Source organism: Pelodiscus sinensis, chromosome 9, assembly GCF_052426305.1.
Source record: "Pelodiscus sinensis isolate ZL-2025 chromosome 9, ASM5242630v1, whole genome shotgun sequence".
Classification (NCBI taxonomy): Eukaryota; Metazoa; Chordata; order Testudines; family Trionychidae; genus Pelodiscus; species Pelodiscus sinensis.
Window position 1 is genome coordinate 586,248 of NC_143060.1, and position 21,159 is coordinate 607,406.

Consider the following 21,159-nt stretch of genomic DNA (forward strand, 5'->3'; position numbering starts at 1 on the left):
GCGCCACCGCTTCCCCATGGCCCCGGTGCCCCACCATGGACCCAAACATCCCCTCAGCGCCACCGCTTCCCCATGGCCCCGGTGCCCCACCATGGACCCAACATCCCCTCAGCGCCACCGCTTCCCCATGGCCCCGGTGCCCCACCATGGACCCAAACATCCCCTCAGCGCCACCGCTTCCCCATGGCCCCGGTGCCCCACCATGGACCCCAACATCCCCTCAGCGCCACCGCTTCCCCATTGCCCCGGTGCCCCACCATGGACCCGACATCCCCCCCCCGCCACCGCTTCCCCATCGCCCCGGTGCCCCACCACGGACCCAACATCCCCCCCCCGCCACCGCTTCCCCCATCGCCCCGGTGCCCCACCACGGACCCAACATCCCCTCAGCGCCACCGCTTCCCCATGGCCCCGGTGCCCCACCATGGACCCAAACATCCCCTCAGCGCCACCGCTTCCCCATGGCCCCGGTGCCCCACCATGGACCCAACATCCCCTCAGCGCCACCGCTTCCCCATGGCCCCGGTGCCCCACCATGGACCCCAACATCCCCTCAGCGCCACCGCTTCCCCATTGCCCCGGTGCCCCCCCATGGACCCGACATTCCCCCCCCCCCCCGCTTCCCCCATCGCCCCGGTGCCCCACCATGGAACCGACATCCCCCCCCCGCCACCGCTTCCCCATGGCCCCGGTGCCCCACCATGGACCCAACATCCCCTCAGCGCCACCGCTTCCCCATGGCCCCGGTGCCCCACCATGGACCCAAACATCCCCTCAGCGCCACCGCTTCCCCATGGCCCCGGTGCCCCACCATGGACCCCAACATCCCCCCCCGCCACGGCTTCCCCATGGCCCCGGTGCCCCCCCATGGACCCGACATCCTCTCAGCGCCATCGCTTACCCATCGCCCCGGTGCCCCCCCATGGACCCGACCTCCCCCCCCGCCACCGCTTCCCCATCGCCCCGGTGCCCCTCCCATGGACCCGACCTCCCCCCCCGCCACCGCTTCCCCATCGCCCCGGTGCCCCTCCCATGGACCCGACCTCCCCCCCCCCGCCACCGCTTCCCCATCGACCCGGTGCCCCCCATGGACCCGACATCCCCCCCCCGCCACCGCTTCCCCATCGCCCCGGTGCCCCCCCCATGGACCCGACATCCCCCCCCCGCCACCGCTTCCCCATCGCCCCGGTGCCCCCCCCATGGACCCGACATCCCCCCCCCGCCACCGCTTCCCCGTCGCCCCGGTGCCCCCCCATGGACCCGACATCCCCCCCCCCGCCACCGCTTCCCCGTCGCCCCGGTGCCCCCCCATGGACCCGACATCCCCCCCCCGCCACCGCTTCCCCGTCGCCCCGGTGCCCCCCCATGGACCCGACATCCCCCCCCCCCCCCACCACCGCTTCCCCCATCGCCCCGGTGCCCCCCCATGGACCCGACATCCCCCCCCGCCACCGCTTCCCCGTCGCCCCGGTGCCCCCCCATGGACCCGACCTGCCCCCCCCGCCACCGCTTCCCCCATCGCCCCGGTGCCCCCCCATGGACCCGACATCCCCCCCCCGCCACCGCTTCCCCATCGCCCCGGTGCCCCCCCCATGGACCCGACATCCCCCCCCCCGCCACCGCTTCCCCATCGCCCCGGTGCCCCCCCATGGACCCGACCTCCCCCCCCGCCACCGCTTCCCCATCGCCCCGGTGCCCCCTCCCATGGACCCGACATCCCCCCCCCGCCACCGCTTCCCCCATCGCCCCGGTGCCCCCCCCATTGACCCGACATCCCCCCCCGCCACCGCTTCCCCATCGCCCCGGTGCCCCCCCCCATGGACCCGACCTCCCCCCCCCCCCCCGCCACCGCTTCCCCATCGCCCCGGTGCCCCCTCCCATGGACCCGACATCCCCCCCCCGCCACCGCTTCCCCCATCGCCCCGGTGCCCCCCCCCATGGACCCGACATCCCCCCCCGCCACCGCTTCCCCATCGCCCCGGTGCCCCCCCCATGGACCCGACATCCCCCCCCGCCACCGCTTCCCCATCGCCCCGGTGCCCCCCCCCATGGACCCGACATCCCCCCCCCGCCACCGCTTCCCCATGGCCCCGGTGCCCCCCCCCATGGACCCGACATCCCCCCCCCGCCACCGCTTCCCCCATCGCCCCGGTGCCCCCCCATGGACCCGACATCCCCCCCCCGCCACCGCTTCCCCCATCGCCCCGGTGCCCCCCCCCATGGACCCGACATCCCCCCCCACCACCGCTTCCCCATCGCCCCGGTGCCCCCCCCCCCCCATGGACCCGACATCCCCCCCCCACCACCGCTTCCCCCATCGCCCCGGTGCCCCCCCCCCCCATGGACCCGACATCCCCCCCCCCCGCCACCGCTTCCCCATCGCCCCGGTGCCCCCCCCATGGACCCGACATCCCCCCCCCCGCCACCGCTTCCCCATCGCCCCGGTGCCCCCCCATGGACCCGACCTCCCCCCCCCGCCACCGCTTCCCCCATCGCCCCGGTGCCCCCCCCATGGACCCGACATCCCCCCCCCGCCACCGCTTCCCCATCGCCCCGGTGCCCCCCCATGGACCCGACCTCCCCCCCCCGCCACCGCTTCCCCCATCGCCCCGGTGCCCCCCCCCCATGGACCCGACCTCCCCCCCCCGCCACCGCTTCCCCATCGCCCCGGTGCCCCCCCCATGGACCCGACCTCCCCCCCCCGCCACCGCTTCCCCATCGCCCCGGTGCCCCCCCCCCCCCCCATGGACCCGACCTCCCCCCCCCGCCACCGCTTCCCCCATCGCCCCGGTGCCCCCCCCATGGACCCGACCTCCCCCCCCGCCACCGCTTCCCCGTCGCCCCGGTGCCCCCCCCCATGGACCCGACCTCCCCCCCCGCCACCGCTTCCCCATCGCCCCGGTGCCCCCTCCCATGGACCCGACATCCCCCCCCGCCACCGCTTCCCCATCGCCCCGGTGCCCCACCATGGACCCGACCTCCCCCCCCCGCCACCGCTTCCCCATCGCCCCGGTGCCCCCCCCATGGACCCGACCTCCCCCCCCCGCCACCGCTTCCCCATGGCCCCGGTGCCCCCCCCCCATGGACCCGACCTCCCCCCCCGCCACCGCTTCCCCATCGCCCCGGTGCCCCCCCCATGGACCCGACCTCCCCCCCCCGCCACCGCTTCCCCATCGCCCCGGTGCCCCCCCCATGGACCCGACCTCCCCCCCCCGCCACCGCTTCCCCATCGCCCCGGTGCCCCCCCATGGACCCGACCTCCCCCCCCGCCACCGCTTCCCCGTCGCCCCGGTGCCCCCTCCCCCGGTTGGCACTTCCGGCCATTCAACAGGCGAGGTCAGAGGTCACGCGGCCTTGGAGCGTCACGGGGCGCACTCGTTGTCTCGCGAGATGGACGCTGCTCTGTCTCGCGCGCAGCCCCGCCCCCGATCCGACAGGCCAATAGGAACACGGGGCGGGGGTCGCCATGGCGCCAGAGGCCGTTGAGTTTGAAGTGGCCAATGGGGCTTGGGGCGCCTGGTTTAAGTGGAGCGCGGGGCGGGGCCTCGTGAGCGGAGCCTGCTGGAGAGCGCGGTGAGGGGGAGCGGCGCTCCCGGGGGGGCAGTGCGGGGGGGTGAGGGGCTGGGGGGCAGTGCGGGGGGGTGTGGAGGGGGCAGGGCGGGGGATGAGGAGCTGGAGGGGCAGTGCGGGGGGGGGGGGGGGTATGGAGGGGCGGTGCGGGGGGGGGGTGAGGGCTGGGGGGGGCAGGGCGGGGGGGTATGGAGGGGCAGTGCGGGGGGGGGGGTGAGGGACTGGGGGGCAGGGCGGGGGGGTATGGAGGGGGTAGGGCGGGGGGGTGAGGGGCTGGAGGGCGGGGGGGTATGGAGGGGGCAGGGCGGGGGGGTGAGGGGCTGGGGGGCAGGGGGCGGGGGGGTATGGAGGGGGCAGGGCAGGGGGGAGGGGGGGGGGGGTGAGGGGCTGGGGGGCAGGGCGGGGGGGTATGGAGGGGGGGCGGGGGGTGAGGGGCGGGGGGGGGTGAGGGGCTGGGGGGCAGTGCGGGGGGGTGGAGTGGAGGGGGGAGGGGGGGCGGGGTGAGGGGCTGGGGGGCAGTGCGGGGGGGTATGGAGGGGGCGGGGGGGGCGGGGGGTGAGGGGCTGGGGGACAGTGCGGGGGGGTGGGGGTATGGAGGGGGCGGGGGGTGCGGGGGGGGGGGGTGAGGGGCTGGGGGACAGTGGAGGGGGCGGGGGGGGTGAGGGGGGGGTGGAGGGGGGGGGGCAGTGCGGGGGGGGGGGGGTGAGGGGCTGGGGGGGAGGGGCAGTGCGGGGGGGGTATGGGGGGCAGTGGGGCTGGGGGGCAGTGCGGGGGGGGTGCGGGGGGGTGAGGGGCGGGGGGGCTGGGGGACAGTGGGGGCGGGGGGGTATGGAGGGGGCAGTGCGGGGGGGTGAGGGGCTGGGGGGCAGTGCGGGGGGGTGAGGGGCTGGGGGACAGGGGGTGTGGGGGGGGGCATGGAGCAGGGCAGTGAGTGGAGGGGGCAGGGGGGTGAGGGGGCAGTTTGGGGGGGTATGGAGTGGGGGCAGTGCAGGGGGGTATGGAGGGGGTGGGGGCAGTTCAGGTGGGGTTGGAGGGGGTGGGTGAGGATTAATGGGGCAGTGCGGGTGGAGGAGGGTGGGGGTGAGGTGCAGGAGGGGCAGTGCGGGGGTGGAGGGATGGATGAGGCAGTGCGGGTGGGGGTTATGGGGTTTTGGAGGGGGTAGGAGGCTGAATGGGGCAGTGCGGGTGAGGGGCTGGACGGGGTGAGGGGCGGGGTGGCAGTGGGGTTGGAGGGGTGGTGTTCTGGGGTAGGGGTGGGAGGGCAGTGCGGGTGGACTGGGTGGTGGTCTGGGGTGGGGGGGTTGGAGTGGGTGAGGGGCTGGGGGTGCAGTGCGGGTGGTGGGGTTGGAGGTGGAGGGGGGGTGGATGGGCGCCTGGGTCGGGTCAGGGGCTGGCCTGTGAATTTTTCCCCCCTCCCCCCCAGACCCCTGTCCCGGCCATGGCGCAGTTCGTGTTCGAGAGCGACTTGCACAGCCTGCTGAAGCTGGACACCCCGATCCCCAACGCCCCCCTTGCGCGATGGCAGCGCAAGGCCAAGGAGGGCAATGCCTCTGTTGCTGGTCCTGGGCCCAGTCCTGCCAACGCCAGCAGCATTGGCCTCTCACCCATGAAACCAGCCAACCGGCCCCACAGCACCAGCAAAACCCCCTCCAAGACACCTGGTGAGTGAGGGCAGGGTCCGGTGCCCTGGGGAGCAGACGTGGGGCTCCGCCTCTGCTGCTGTGGGAAGCGCCCTGTGAGACCTTGCTGGTGAGCCCCCTCTGACAGGCACAGGAGGCTGTTAGGGTATCGTGTGGGACAGGGCTCAGGAGTGCAACATGGCAGAAGGGGAGGTGCTATGTGGTTTGGTGGGATTACTGATGCTCTGGAGAGGACCTGAGCCCTGAGAGGGCCATGCCGTGAGCTAACACAACTGCTGCGTCCTGTGCACAAGGCACAGTGCACTGGACACGAGTCAGGGAGCAGTGTAATGGCAAATGGAGTCCCAAGTCTCACGCTGAAGAGTGAAACTTGAGCTTCCTGTTTGCCTAGTGGGATGCAAATGAACTGTCAGCCCAGGAAAGGAAACTTGGCCACACTGTAACACGGGTGGGGAACTGCCAGTGTTGACATGCCAGCCCTGTCACCCAGATCCCCACCTTGCTCCTCCATCCCCTTCCTGCTCCCACTTCACTCCTGCGGCTAATGCCCTTCCAGACTCACCCCCAATACACTCCTGCCCAGACCCCAAGCCTGCTTCCTGGCAGCCACCTCCCACACACTGAACCCCTCACTTTTGGCTCCAACCCAGAGCTTAAGGCCGCCCATAAAATATAGCTTGGGGGCCCCCCCCCCATGCCTCTAGGCATCTAGCATGTGAGGGGAGTGTCTTTCTGTTACTCAGTCGGGGCCATGTCGGGGGTGGTGTTTGTTTTTGTGTCTCACTTTGTGGCCCTTGACCCAAAAAGGTTTCCCACCTCTGCTGTAACAGTTCAGTATGCGGCCTAAAAACACCATGTTTGGTTGCATTAGGGATAGGATGGTGAATAATAAAGGAAAACTTCAGTGCAGTCGGCCCTAAATATCCCTCTCTCTCCAGCCTTTTCACGGTCTGTGCTTCCCCCATGGCACTGGGAGTGGGGCTGGTGGTGGTCTGGGCCCTGCACCCTGCTAGGGACTAGGGATGTCCATGCATAGTTGTGGAGACTATTATTAGCGAATCCAAACGACTACATGCACTCTCTTTCTCCCCTTTGTATGGGGAGGAGATGGGAGCCACCTTTTAAGCCAGCTCCCCATGAGCACTGGATCCCACGGAGCTGCCTTCCCCTGTGGAGCAGGTGGCTCCCCGGGAGCAGGGCCAGAAGCACACTGGCTGCCATCTCTCCCCGAGGGCTATCGCATAATCGTGTAACCAATAAGATTTGGGGTGGTTACAGTTTACAATTATTCTGTTAAATGATAGTTAAACTCCCTACTAGATGGCCCTGGAACAGTGGTAAGGGGGCTGGGAGCAGAGCTGGGGTGGCATGGGGTCTGGCCTAGGCCCCAGCTGCATCCCTTGACCATTCCTCTGCCCCCCGCCCCCTCCGTGGGTGTTCCCCACTCACTTGTAGTGTTTTTACCAATATCCCTGAGCTTGCTCCGTGCTATGCAGCGAAGAGACTGTCAAGCCTGGGAATGGGAACAGGCTGGCGCATGTAATTGTGCATACGTGGAGGGGGGCAAACCCCTCTTCCTAGAGAGGGCAGATCAGGAATTCTAGATCTTCCCATCTCGTGACGTTGAACAACACAGAGGGGGACTACCCAAAATCATAAAGGCACTAGCCTGTGGAACTCACTGCCACAGGCAATCCTGGAGGCCAAGGCCATGTTCTAGAAGGGGTATTCTAAATGTTGTGCATCAGAGCATAGGCCAGTCTCTATTCTAGAGCCCCAGGTGTTCTTTGTGGGCCACATCTATCTAGACACCTTCCTCTGCTGCGTCTGGTACTGGCCCAGTTCGACAGGACACAGAAGCAGGTGGCCTTTGTTGGCTCAGACATCATCATGAATTCCAATCAAAGGACTTCTGGCTCTGGGCTCTGTACGGGTATGTCTACACTACCACTCTAGTTCGAACTAGGGTGGTAATGTAGGCAATTGGAGTTGCAAATGAAGCCCGGGATTTGAATTTCCCAGGCTTCATTTGCATCTTGCCGGGCGCCGCCATTTTTAAATGTCCGCTAGTGGAACGAGGAGTAACGGTAGTTCGGAATAGGAAGCCTAATCCGAACTACCTAGTCCGTGCCGCGTGTAGCCGCGCGGCACGGAGTCCGCACTAGCAGACATTTAAAAATGGCGGCGCCCGGCAAGATGCAAATGAAGCCTGGGAAATTCAAATCCCGGGCTTCATTTGCAACTCCAGTTGCCTACATTACCACCCTAGTTCGAACTAGGGTGGTAGTGTAGACATACCCTAAGTGGCTGCAGTGACAGTGCCTAGAGTCTGGTGACCTGTGCCGTGGCAGTGCCAGCAGTCTGTCCTCCATCCCTCTCCAGAGGAATCGGACTGCACTGGAGAGGGATGAGATGTATGTGTAGATTGAATGGCAGGTCTTTGAAACACACTGAGGTGGTTCTTGGAGCTCTGAGCAAGGCTGCCTGCAGCTGAAGCCATTGCTTTGGAGTGCAGTGTCTCAAGGAAGTTAAGTTGGGAGCCAGGCCCTTTGGAGATGTGCTGAGGCTCAGGGAGGAGGAGAAATAGCACATGATCACTGCATCAGCCTTTTCCCATCCAATCAGGGTCCTGGGATTTGTTTATGTGGCTGCACTCGTGTTTTGCCAGCCTGAAGGCTCCAGTGCCTGGAAAACATGGCATGCAGCCAGCAGTGCCTGAGGACTTGGGATAAGTGCACAGTCAACCTGTGGAACTCCTTGCTAGAGGATATTGTGAAGACTAGGCCTTTAACAGGGTTCAAAAAAGAGCTAGATAGATTCATGGAGAGTAAGTCTATCACTGGCTGTTAGTCAGGATGGGTAGGAATGGTGTCCTGGCCTCTGTTTGTCTGGAAATGGATGACAGGAGAGGGATCATGTGATCTCTGGTGCATCTGGTATTGGCCAGGACACTATGCTGGATGGACCTTTCGTCTGACCCAGTATGGCCGTTCTTATGTTCTAAACCCTATCTGGGTCCTCACAAATGGCTTTCTACTGCCTCCCAAACAGGTAAACCAGGAGCCAAAGTCCAGAGCACACCTACCAAGGCAGGGGGGGATCGCTACATTCCCAACCGCAGTGCCATGCAGATGGAGGTGGCCAGCTTCCTCTTGAGCAAAGAGAACGAGTCTTCTGAGGATACACCTACCAAGAAGGTGAGCCATGCATTCTGGCAGGCAGGCCCGCCTCCTCTTCTCCGGAGAAGCAAACTTCAGGGGGTTCACGTTGCTCCGATGAGCAATTGGTGACATGCTCTGAGCCGCGGCACTCGTGTTTATAGTGCGAAGCGGGACTAGAGCTGTACAGAGTTATGGCTTGGGATTTGGGTTGTGGCTTCTAGATACAAAGACTGCGGGAGGGCAGTGTGTGCGTTTTGTCTTGTCGTGCTGTGGGGCCCTGGGCTAGCCTGCACTGCATCTGGCAAGCAGGACTGCAAACGTGGGGAAGTCCGAGACTTGTGCACACAGCGCTGGCTATGCCAGGCTTAAAGCTGGGACACCGAGCTGCTTAAGGAAATCCCATGCAGCTTGTTGTGGGAGATGTGCAGATCTCTAGCCTGTGCTGCTCTGGGTTGGCTGCTCCACACAGGCAAGTCAGAAGGCAGCTGTACAAAGCAAGTCCCGGTGGCTCTATTTCCACACTGGGAGTGAGATGCAAGAAAGGGCCAGTCTGGGGGCAGCACAAAACTGCTCCAGCAGGAGCAGGATGCCAGCTAGAGGCAATGCCACATCTGGAGCAGAGGTGACTGGCTTGGTCTGCTGGCACAGCTGAGGCCACTCAGCTCCATGCCCTCTGAATGTGGCGGGGGTCCGTATGCCTTCTCTACAGGAGCAACAGAAGGATTGGGCGCTCAATTTGAATGGGTTTGATGTGGAAGAAGCCAAGATCCTCCGGCTTAGTGGGAAGCCTCAGAATGCCCCAGAAGGTATGCAAGGTTTGGGATGAGCTGTGATGGGCCGGGGCTGGGCACCGCTCAGGGCGAATTGCTCAAAGCCAGGGCTCCCTACAGCCCCAGACCGAGGACCTTCCCAACAGGCCACACACCAGCCACACTGAGCGCGCCAGCTGCCGATCCGGCCAGCAGGAACCTCACGAGCAAAACCCCCCCAGACATCCCAGCTCTCCCTGTGCCCCAGTCAGCCCCGGGGCTATCACAGGTGAGGGACTTTAGAACCCGATCTCACCCACCTCCAACGGGTCCTCCCCATCCCAAAAGACCAGCCACAGTTCCCAGTCAGTTTACACTCTGGATCTTACCTACAAGACCACGCTGGGCCAATCCTTTAGAATCTACAATCTAAAGGTTTATTAATAAAAGACAGAAAAGGTGGCGAGTGAGTTTGAAGGAGAATACGTTACATGCGCCAGTCACCCAGTGCTTGATGCGGGCTCTAGCAGAGATGTTACAAGCGGCTAGCTTAGGAGTCTCTGGTGCACATCCCATGTCAGGGTGGGTTGACAATCCTTCCCGCTCGCTGTCCCTCACAAGGCTGCATCTGGGATCAGTGGCAGAATTAAAGACAAGATGGAGTCCGCCTCTTGGCACTTTATATCCATTCCTGATACCTTCCAAGCCGGAGCGGGTCACATGGCCAAGTGACCTATCCTTGTGTCCTATGCCAGCAGCTGTTAGATACTGACTGGTTTGCAGGTTCCCAGACACATTCCTCAGGTGTGTATTGGGCACCTTGAGAGCCATTGTCCTTGGAGCCCTGCTAATTCGCATAGTCACTCATTGGCCAATCCTCCTTTACAACAGGCAGTGCAGGCCAGTATCAGCACAGAGCCCATGTTCATAACTCTACACACAGACATCACACCGGTACACGAGTAGCAGACACAGAATCGGTAGAACATGAGCTTTATTTGACACCTCACACGGTCCCCTTTGTACAGACTTTGGGGCAACCCCCCCATGGGTACAGCAGTGAACTGGCTGCTCCCCTTAAAATCCAATAATGTGACAGGCTCCTTTTTCCTTCCAAGGAGGGATCCGTATCAGAACCTGACCAGGGACCTGCATGCTCTGAGAGCAATAGGAGGTGTGCACATAGTGAGCACTGGCACACCATGAGTTCCTTAATGACCTTCCTTGCTCACCCTGGCCATTGAGCACTCTGTCCAAGCTGAGCAGCAGTGGCACTGCAAAGAGCAGATCTTCCCTAGACACTTGGTTTGGGCCCTAAGCTCCCTCAGGAGAGGTGTCAGCCGAATAGTCTGTCGTGCTTCCCCACGCAGAACTCCTTGGGCAAGTCACTTGTCGGGTTGGGAGAAGTGACTCTTCCCAAGCCCACCAGTCTGGGTCGTTTCAGCAGCAAAGGAGCTGCCCTGTGAAGGAAGCTCCGTGGGTTCCATGCAAGGGCTGAGACTGGTCAGCTTAGTCTGCTAGGGGCAGGTGTCGTAACTGGCTCTGCAGTTTGCTCCTCTAGCCTGCAGCAAGAGCACCTCCCGTGTAAGCTGGCTGTGCCTGCAGCGGGAGACTCCCGGTGCTAGCTGAGACACAAGGCTGCCAGGGAGTAACCATGGCTGTTGCTCTGATTTACAGGCTATCAGAATAACCTGAAAGTGCTCTACAGCCAGAAGACAACCCCTGGGTCCAGCAGGAAGAATGGCAGATACATTCCTTCCATGCCAGACCGGATCCTGGATGCGCCAGAGATCCGGAACGACTACTGTAAGCAGGCCCATGGTGGCCCTCTTATCCCTGTCCATATTGGTATTTGCTGTCTCCCTGGGCAGTGCCTCTAAATGCCACAAGGTGCCCCTGCAGGAAGAGATTAAACCGGATCAGACCTAAGAATCCTTGCAGTCTGCTACCATCTCCACCTCCGAGCTGTCACTTGGTACTCCAGGTTGGCTGTCCCCAGCCCATCTGTTAGTCCCTAGGAGTGTCGCATTGTAGCTTATGCTTAGTGAGACTTGGAGTCTCCCCTATAGGATCCCAGTCTTGTTCGCACCTTGTTCCTTGGCCTTGCCAAGTAGGCTCTGTTTTCTCTGGCCTTGGATCCTCCTCGCCTGGCTTGCAGGGCCATCCTCTGCAAGTCTGTCCTGAGCCTTGCCCCAGCATCTCGCTAGGGACTGAAGTTAGCCTCACTAGGCACTTGCTGCCAGGGTTGCTCGTTGGGATGGTGACTGCAGACCTTTGTGTGCTCCCAGAGGAGCCTTTCAGTAAACCCATTAGCGTCCCAGGCTGTCTCATCGCGACCTGCTGCCTTGTCTGTTCGCGCTTGGATGCTGCTGCGCTGAAACCAGGTGCCTCGCTCTTCTTGAAGAGGAACTCTGATCTGGCTTAAAGGGTTCGGTTGTAATGAACGTCTGCCTTGCCCTCGAGCGGGGTCCGGTCTCGTCTCTTCTCCCATACCCGTCTTACTGGCACAGCTCTGCTCCGCACCCTGCCCTGACTCCGCTTCTGTCTGGCTCACTTCCACTTGGGGACAAGCTGCCTTGGCTAGCTCTGGGAAATGGCACTGGCAGCTTGTTCCAGGCTCAGCCTGCTGCACCCCATTGTGCCTCCACCCAGTGAGGACCTGTGAGATCCTGCAGCTGCTGTTTCCTTCGCTGTGCCATGGAGGCTGGGTTCCTCCCTCCCCGAGGGCTTGGGTTCAGCTCAGCCTTCCTGCCCCCAGACGCGCTGCTTTAGGGAGAAGGCAGCGCCACCTAGAGTGGGGTCTCCAACCTTTCCACCACAAGATCACTTTCAATTTAAGATCCACCTCAACCCAAATCCCCTGCCCCACTTCCTTCCCACCCCTCTTTGAGGCCCGGCCTCTGCTCCACCCCTTCTCCAAGGCCTCACCCTGCTCACTCCATCCCGCTTCCTCCCCATCCTCACTCACTTGCGCCAGGCTGGGTAGGGGTGGGGTGCAGGCTCTGGTCTTGGGCCAAGGAGTTTGGGGTCCAGGAAGGGTGCAAGCTCTGGGAAGGAGTTTGGGTGCAGGGTGGCTCAGGTTGGACAGGAGGTTGGTGTAGGAGTAAGATCAGCAGGGACAGTCAGACCAAACTAACCCACTTTGCAAGCAGTAAAAGGTGACGACAATCCCGCGTGTGTTGGGTCGGGAGCTGAAGGGAGAACAGTGTGTGTTTGAGACTGACAGAGTTGCACTGCCAAGCTCCCTCTCTCCCCTTCTCTCTGTGTGGAGACAAGGTACAGAAGTGGGGGGAAGAGGGACACCCTGACATCAGCGCCCCTGCTCCTGTCCCTCCCCCACCCTGCACAGCCAGCAGGAAGCTCCCGGCGGGGCAGCTCCAAGGCAGAGGGCAGGAGCAGCATGACAGTAGATGCAGGGACAACTGAAGTGCCAGCGCTTGATAGTTTCCAAACCAGCCAGAATCCCCTGTCAGAGGCTCAAGATCTACTGGTAGATCCTGGTCCACTGGCTGGCGACCGCTGCCCTAGAGCAAGGTGGGCGAGGTGAAACTAGCAGATAGGCCTGTGCTCAGCCCACGCAGGGCAGCTCCCGTCCTTGGCCCAGCAGCATGGTCCGGAAAGGGACAATGGAGCCTTCTCTGTGCCTGGTCACAGCTGTCAGTGGGATCCCTAGGCTGGCACTGGGCAGCTTGCTGAATAGCATCTCTGTATCTAGCCCTGTAGGAAAGGGAGTTCGGAGCGTCGTGCAACTGGACTGGGACACAAAGCTTCATTGGCCTGAGGGTTAGCTGGGACTAGGGCTGTGAGAATAACCATGTACACAGCTCAGACGAGCCGAGGCTCGCAGTTAACGGGCACGGTTACACGCAGGCTCCCACTTGCACAGGCTCCTGGGGAGCTACCTGCCGCCCTGCACTGCTGATCCTGATCCCGAGGCAGCAGTGTGTGGGGAGTGGAGGGCGAGGGGGAGCTCCCTGCTGCCCCTGTGTAACCGGTGACATTGTCAGAGGTTACCTGATTCCTTACTTGCCTAGCTAGGACTCCAACGTGCCCCTGGTCAGTCGCCTTGCACATCTGCAGCACAATAGTTAATGTAGGTGTTTCAGCCCTGGCTCGGATTGAGTTGGGCTGGTCCTGCTTTGGGCAGGGGGCTGGACTCAGTGACTCCTGAGGCCTCTTCTGGGATTCTATGAATATAGGACTCCTCAGAGGTGTTCCTGGGCTGCCATCATCGGGGTGGGGAAGCAAGGGGGTCTCTTGCCATGGTGGGAGCCAGGCTGCAGGTGGGATTGTAATGAGCAGCAGGCATAATGTGTGACGTGCAGTGTCTTCTGATCCTAGATCTGAACCTCATTGACTGGAGCTCCCAGAACTTCCTGGCAGTGGCTCTGGATAACTCTGTGTATCTGTGGAATTACTCCTCTGGTGAGATCATCCAGCTGCTGCAGATGGAGCAGCCAGACGACTACATCTCCTCAGTTTCCTGGATCAAAGAAGGAAACTATCTTGCTGTTGGCACCAGCAGTGCTGAGGTCCAGGTGAGAGGAAGAGTCCTTTACATAGCGGCTCCTGCCCGGGGACCACTGTTGATGTCATGAATGACCGCTGCTTGAAGCAGCTAGTCCTGGAGTCCACAAGGCAAGAGGCAAGTCAGTTTAGGACCAGGCCCTGTGCACAGCTTAAAACGAAAGGTGAATATAGTGGAATGGCTTGATAATAGCAAGTGTAATGTAATCCACTAAACATCCCTGTGGAGGGGGAAATACCAGCTCCCTCAGCCCCAACATAGAACTTAAACCTTCCAAAAGGAGAACTAGTCAAAAGTGAAGAAGCTCCTTAAGCAGAAATTGAAAGCAACAGACACGTGAAGTGCTTCCAAGCTGCAAGGAAATGTTAAACGACATAGTAGAGGCTTGACGTGTGTATACCCCCACTACAAAAGGCCAAAAGCCACCCTGGCTCGAAAGAGCATAAAAGGCATTCCGAGACCAAAAGGCTTCCTCTAACAATTGAAAGGCCACAGAAGAATTTGAAAAGCAACTCGCAAAAGACACAAGCTAGCAACAAAAATGTGTCTCTCCGAAGCAGGAAGCCTCCCAAACAAGCAGGGGGCCGCTAGGCGATCGAGGTACTAAAGGAGCACTCGAAGATGAGGCCCTTACAGAGACTCGCAATGAGTTCTTTGCTGCAAAGGATGTGAGGGGGGCTCACGCCTGAGCATTCTTCCTGGGTAACTGAGGAACTGTGCCAGGCTCCGGTTTCAGTAGCCATCTTAGAACATGCTGATGAATTCAACAGTGCTGCGTCACCAGGCCCAGATGGTCTCGCCGAGGGTTAGAAGGAACTCAAACAGAAACGGCAAAACTACTAAGTGTGAGATGGAACCATCTCTTAAATCAGCATCTGTATTAGCTACCCTCCTGTCATCTAATGTGATGTGGGGTTTTTAAGTTCTGAGGCGATCTTGGCAGTAATAGGCCTAACTTCAGTACTAGGCAAGCGTCCTGAAACAACCAGAATATCAAACATGACCATGAGATACTGAGGAAGCGTCAGCCTGGCTTTTGCAAGGGGAGATCCTGCCTCGCAGTCCGTTGGTTGTTGGGTGGGGTCAGACATGGGCAGGCGTGATGGAGTGTGACTAGTGTACTTGAACGTTTCAGAACGCCTTTGGCGAGTTCCTCACTAAGAGGCCATGAGCAGAGTATGCAGTCTGGGATAGGAGGGAGGGTCCTTGCACGGGCTGGTAACTGCTTAAGACGGGAGCCAAAGGGTGAGCCTAAATGGCCAGTTCTCCATGGAAAAAGGGACTTGGCAGAGCCCCCACCCCCCAGGATTTGCACTGGGACTTGTGCTAGTCGACCAGTTTGTAAATGATCTGAAAACAGACCAACAATGAGGTGGCGAAGCATGCGGATACGAATGAGTGAGCGCCAACGGGCGCGCAAACCTGGGTGAACTTCATCTGCCGCTTTCTTGTCCAGTCACTGTTGATAAATACAAAGCAATCCCCATCGCAAAACACTCCAAAGTGCGTACAAAATGGTCGGCTCTAAACTAGCTGTTACTGCTCAGGAAAGATCTTGGGGTCATTATGGATAGTTCTCCAGAAGCATCTGCTCAATGTTCAGAAGCAGCCAAACCGTGAGTGTTGGGAGTCCTTAGTGAAAGGGATGGCTAGTAAGAGAAGATATGTGCCCCCCTTGACTAGTGCATACAGCTCTGGTCTCCATCCGAGTAGAATGGCAAAGGAGAAGCGACTGGGAGGATACGTTGGCGGGTGCAGTCATGGCTGGAGTGGAGAAATGGAAGAAGGCAGTGCTGTTTACACACGTTGATGTGGGCTCGTTCCCTGAAATTCATAGCAGGCATCAAACGGCTCCCACCTGTGCGACTTGCTGCCCGGCGGTGCGAGAGCCAGAGGCTTAAAGAATGCAGCTCCTAGAGGACAGATCCATCAATGGCCACTGGCCGGGACAGGCAGGGACCAGCCCGTGCCCTGACTGCTGGAATGGATGATGGGTGGCACATGGCTCTCCGCAGCATTGCTGGATACAGGGCTCGGTGGGCGCTGCTGGGCTGGCTGTCTGCAGGACTGTCTGTGGCGCTGTGGCTGTGCAGTTCAGAGGTGCAGAGCTAAGCACCAGAAGGGGATTCCCAGGCAGTAACACGTCCCCCTTCTGACCCCAGGGTGTTGGTCCGGCGCTCTCAGGCACTTGTCCTGGCTGCGACCTGTGTGGGCCTGAGGCTTGTGCTGAGCTTCTTTTGACCAGAGGAAGTGTCAGTGTTCCAAAGATCCCCTCCTGCACCCTGCAGGGCTTTGCAGCCCCCCACTACAGAGGCTTGGTTCTCTGGCTCAGTTATAGCAGCTTATGCAGTTAGCACTGGACCTGCCGGTTCAGTCCCTGGTGCACTCGCCCCCTCGGAACCGTGATCTCCTGCCTGGCAGTTCTGTAGCACTGCTGGGCTGGCTGCCAGCGTTCCTGGGTGAACCCCCTGGCCTGTGTGCATGAGGTCAGGCTTCGTCTCTGAGCCCTGAGTGCCTGCAAGCCTAGTGGTCAGTGATCCAGCAGCAGGGCAGCAAAGGGACTGGCACCGCTAGGTCCCCTCCCCTTGCGCGTGCAGGGAGTGCAGCTGCATGGATGCCAAGGAGCCTCAGCTCCCGAACAGCATTTGAGCTGCTGGCTGCCAGAGCCCTGTCCTCTTACACCCGCTCCAGAGGGGATGTCTGCGTGGCACAGGGACTGCAGCCTTCGCACAAACAGGCCCAGAGCTCTAAGGCAGCACGCTCCCGGGCTGCTGGAATGAGGCTGTTCCTCATGCAGAGGGCGTACCCTGCGGGTGCCTGCTGTCCAGACCCCTACGCAAGCCTTCTCGTGGGGTGTGGGGAACACTTGGACTAACTGGGAAGACTCCCAGTATGTCGCCCAGGAGGCAGGTGGAAACCAGAAGACTTGGTGCACTAGGGTGAATGGGCGCCAGCCCCAGCAAGGTTGGAATGCCTTGGCCTGCAAGTGAAGGGGGCCAGCACTGACACCCCAGAAATGCTGCTGAGTGCTAAGGACCCTGTTGTCACCCCCCTGCCCAGCTAGAGAACTGACTGCTTTCCCTGTCTCCTTTCAGCTGTGGGACATCCAGCAGCAGAAACGGCTCCGAAATATGACCAGCCATTCTTCCCGCGTCGGGTCCCTGAGCTGGAACAGCTACATCCTCTCCAGGTAAGGACCAGCCTCTTGCTGAGACCCTGCTGGTCACGCGGCCAGCCGGGAGTTGTGCATGGGCCCACATCAGTGTGAGCAGGCCACAGAGCCACGGGTGCCACTAGGAAGCAAGTGGGCTGACCCGCGAATGAAGTCTGTGGGAGCAGCCCCTCTTGGCCCCCCTGGGGGAAGCACGGGTCTCAGTCCTAGCCTCTGTATTTGGAGCCCCTGAAGGGAGGAGCTGTGGCAGGGCTCTCTGTTCCTCCATGCTGATGTGTCCTGAGTGCATGAGCGGCTGAACTCTGCCCCAGTACCTGACTCTCCAGTGTCTCGGCAGTGGGGCGAGGACCGGTCACATCCATCACCATGATGTGCGGGTTGCTGAGCACCACGTGGCCACGCTTGCTGGCCACACACAGGAGGTGTGCGGACTCAGGTGGTCACCCGATGGCCGCTACCTGGCCAGTGGAGGCAATGACAACCTGGTGAACGTGTGGCCATGTGTCCAAGGGGACAGCGGTGACTTTGCTCCTGTGCAGACCTTCACTCAGCACCAGGGGGCTGTCAAGGTGAGTGGGCGGCGCTTACGAGAATTGTTTGGCGGGCGCAGCCGCCGGTTCCTCTCCTCTCCATGCCCAGCCAGAGCGGCACTCGGGCTGCTGGGCCGGGCCTGCCACGGCAGGAGGGAATGTGGGGGCTCTGCCCGTCTTGTGACTGGTGCCCTCTCCTAGGCTGTGGCTTGGTGCCCATGGCAGTCGAACGTGCTGGCCACAGGTGGTGGGACAAGCGACAGACACATCAGGATCTGGAACGTGTGTTCAGGCACCTGCCTCAACGCGGTAGATGCCCACTCCCAGGTGAGCTCCGTGTGGCACGTAAGCTGCCGAGGGCTGGGCCGGGAGAGCCTGGGGCCCCTTCATGAGGAGCTGGTCCCCAGACCAGGGTGTTCGAGTGGAGCCGATTAACCCTTGAACCAATACGCTCCTGCTTCCCGCGCACAGAGCCGGCCCCCAGGGAGCTGGGCTGGCACTGCTACTGCCCCGGAGGCTAAGCTCCATGGCCCTTCTAAAGCCCAGCTCCAGCGCAGGGTCTGGTGAGATGTCCAGCGGTTAGTTACCTTAGGGGGTTTGTAACCTCCCTACCCCAGCCTAGGCTACACCCATCAGCCTCTCTGCTGCCCCCTGCCAGTGACACAGGGCTCTCCCCTAGGTGTGCTCCATCCTGTGGTCGACAAACTACAAGGAGTTCATTTCCGGTCACGGCTTTGCACATAACCAGCTGGTGGTGTGGAAGTACCCGACCATGGCCAAGGTCACGGAGCTGAAAGGTAGGTCTGCATCCAGGCGGCTCCGCCATTGCGTCAGCAGCACCAGCCGTGGGGTGACTGCATCCGGGGCATCTGGCCAGCAGTGACCCCACCCAGGGAAGGCGACAGATTGGGCAGAAGAGGCTGCTGGGGCCCACGGGACTGGTGGGAAGAGCAGAGCCCTGACGGTGCAGCGCCTCTTTCCCCAGGTCACACAGCCAGGGTCCTGAACCTCACCATGAGCCCAGACGGCTCACTCGTGGCGTCTGCCGCCGCTGATGAGACGCTGCGGCTCTGGCGCTGCTTTGAGATGGACCCGGTGAAGAAGAAGGAGAAGGCCGGCAGTGCCAAGAGCAGCATCATTCACCAGGGCATTCGGTGAGCCAGGGAGATGCCCCTGGCAAGGGCTGGGACTCGCGCTGTACAGGATTTTAATACCAATAAATACCTTAGTCTGCTTTTGAGTCTGGCATGAGACCAGGGCTTGTCTGGGCTCACACCCCAGAGGGCTCGAACCTGGCTCCTGGCAGCCTGTGACCCAGCCACTGGAGTAGAGGAATCGGGAGCTACACTCTGCCTGGGGTCAGTCCCTTCCACGTAGGCTGGGCCAGGCCATGGTTGCTGCCCAGTGGAGCTGTGAAACTGGCATAGTTCTGCACAGGTACATGGGGGTGGTCAGCCTGAGATACCTCTTCCTGCGACGTGGCTTTTAAAGAGGCCAGTACTGCCCCTGGGGGCGACTGTCTCCTGCTGGGCCCTAGAAGTGCTCAGGGGCTTGGCTCAGACAGAAGGGGAACTTCAAGGTTCAACAGTTCCTCTTCCAGCCCTGAAGGGGATGAAGCAGACACCTGGGAGCAGTGTGGTCCATCTGCCTGGGCTGGCTATGGCTATATGGCCAGGCCTGTGGCAGGCAGTCTTTCTGGGCAAGAGCGGGGATGATCAGACTCCTTCCTGCTCCAAGCGCAGTGCACAGGGGCATCGCAGGAGCCTGTGCTGCCACTACAAGGTGCTGCTGAAGGCAGCTTCCCCATCAGGTGATATCCGAGACACAGGAGCTCAGCTGCCATGGCCAGTAAGTCCTTGCTTGGCAGCATGGAGCAGGGCCAGTTGGGGTGCTTCCTGCCCGCCGGCTTCGCCCTCCAGTGCTGCTCCTTGCTGTTGGAATGGCCAAGGAACCCCAGTTACTGCTCTGTCCGTATAAGCTGAGTCGCACGCCTGGTCTGTTCAAACGGGGGCTGTAACCCACTTACAGAAAGGACCAGTGGACAGAGGGAGCATCCCTCAGAAAGGCCGTTACCTAATTCTTCCATGGCCTCAATGCCCGAAGAGGCCAAGTGTGGCTCCGTGTCTCTCGGCTGCTACTTTGTGTCTGCCAGCGAGTCACGCTTGGGAAAAGGGGGCTGCCTGCTCCCTGAGGACCGCAGCATGAGGGACACAGGCTTGAGCTCTGCTGCTGCCAGTACCCACCATCCTTCCTGCCCAGGGCCATTCTGCTCGTGTTCTCTAGCCCTCAGGTCTGTGCCGCAACTCGCGTCATGGCAGCTTACGTCCTGCTTGTGGCTGGAGCCTACTTACTGCTCTGGGCTCTGCTCTGCTTGATCGCTGTAAGGCGTAGGCCCGGTGTGGTGAGACCAATTTCACCCAGACGAAAGCACTTGAGTTAAATGAGCTGAAAGAAAGCAGAACATGGTGGGGATCATGAAGGTTCATTTGAGAACACCTGGCTTGATGCTCCAGAAGGCCCTGTGGTGTTTTTCTAACCCCCTGGGCTTAGAGAGGGACGTGGAAGAAGCCGTACAGAGTGTATTTGTAATCGAGCTGGCAGAAGAAATCTACGCAGAGTTGCGGACGGTGAAGGGTTTTCAAAATATGAACAAAAGGTGATGTTGGCGCTGATCCAGTGTGAGCTGGAGCTGGTCGAATTATTGGTACAGATGCAAGAAAACCGGATCTGTTAACCATTTATTTCTTCAGAGGCCGATGCTAGAGTCTCCTCCCACCGTGCTGATTAACAGAGCACAGTGGCATGATTAACAAGCACCTAAAGGTAGAGCCTGTGACATTAGCAAGCCTAGGTAAGGTTAAAGAAGATTGAACACTTATAGGCCTGACAGAGCCCCAGCAGGATGAGGGAACAGCTGATCTGCGATGTGATTAATAAAGAATTGATGGAGGATAATAGAGCCCTTCAAACTATTCAGGCTTTTCAACGCGATTGTATGTCTGGCTGCTAAAGGCACCACTGTTGCAGTAAGAGGATAGTAAAAACAAATGACTCATTCAATGGATTAAGAAGTGGCTGAAAGATCTTAAAGTGCAACTACGTAGGGTGCACCATTAATCCGCATGTTTCCATCGTGGGTCCCTGGGGTGAGTTCTTGGCCTTGTGGATTAAACAGTTTTATCAAAGAGCTAGAAGCAAACATGACAGTCTGCAGATGACCCAAGTGAGGGGAAATGGTAAATAAGGAAGAGGGCAGGTGACACATACCGAGCTCAGGGGCAGGACTTGGAAAGTTAGTTCCATGCACAATGTGTTTTAACATGCCTGAATGTGGAGGTAGCTGTATCTACAACAAAGAATGTAGGCCTTAGTGCTGCAGGTAAACGAGTGACTTATGAAGATGGAGTATAGTACGTGATTAACTAACAAGAAAATCAGAGTGGGGCTGTGGCCAAAAAAGCTAACAGGAGCCATAAACAGTGGCTGCTCAACTCCGTGGAAAGAGGTTATTTCACACCTGTGGCTGGTGCTGGTGTGGTTGCTAGTGGTGTCTTGTGTCCAGGGCAAGTAGGATGTTGATGATTAGGAGAGGTGGCAATAGGCACCAGAGCGATTAAAGGAGAGTGGATCTACTCTGGCAATTACAGGCAGACTGAGCCCATTGACTGGCTTAGGCCAGTACCAGAACTGGGGAGTAGATACAACCTATCAATTCAGGGACGGCACATGGGTGTACATCCTTGACCATCTTGGCTAATGGCCATTGATTGCCCTAATGTCTGATTTTTATGCAATTCTTTTAGAACTGT

General features: G+C 60.6%; 1 protein-coding gene across 1 annotated transcript; it reads left to right on the forward strand.

The window, feature by feature from the left end:
- Nucleotides 1–3,416: 3,416 nt before the first annotated feature.
- Nucleotides 3,417–18,590, forward strand: CDC20 (cell division cycle 20). The gene is made up of 11 exons (XM_075914588.2): nucleotides 3,417–3,573; nucleotides 4,994–5,231; nucleotides 8,262–8,407; nucleotides 9,081–9,177; nucleotides 10,798–10,926; nucleotides 13,462–13,658; nucleotides 16,744–16,838; nucleotides 17,158–17,389; nucleotides 17,552–17,677; nucleotides 18,030–18,147; nucleotides 18,336–18,590. The coding sequence occupies exons 2-11, from the start codon at nucleotides 5,009–5,011 to the stop codon at nucleotides 18,506–18,508; spliced, it is 1,536 nt and encodes a 511-aa protein (XP_075770703.1). The 5' UTR covers nucleotides 3,417–3,573; nucleotides 4,994–5,008; the 3' UTR covers nucleotides 18,509–18,590.
- Nucleotides 18,591–21,159: the final 2,569 nt, after the last annotated feature.

Coding starts and splice junctions, on each gene's coding strand:
- CDC20 (XM_075914588.2), top strand. CDS start 5,009: ATGGCGCAGTTCGTGTTCGAGAGCGACTTGCACAGCCTGCTGAAGCTG. Junction 16,839..17,157: donor AACAGCTACATCCTCTCCAG/GTAAGGACCAGC, acceptor GTGTCTCGGCAG/TGGGGCGAGGACCGGTCACA. Junction 17,678..18,029: donor CGGTAGATGCCCACTCCCAG/GTGAGCTCCGTG, acceptor GCTCTCCCCTAG/GTGTGCTCCATCCTGTGGTC.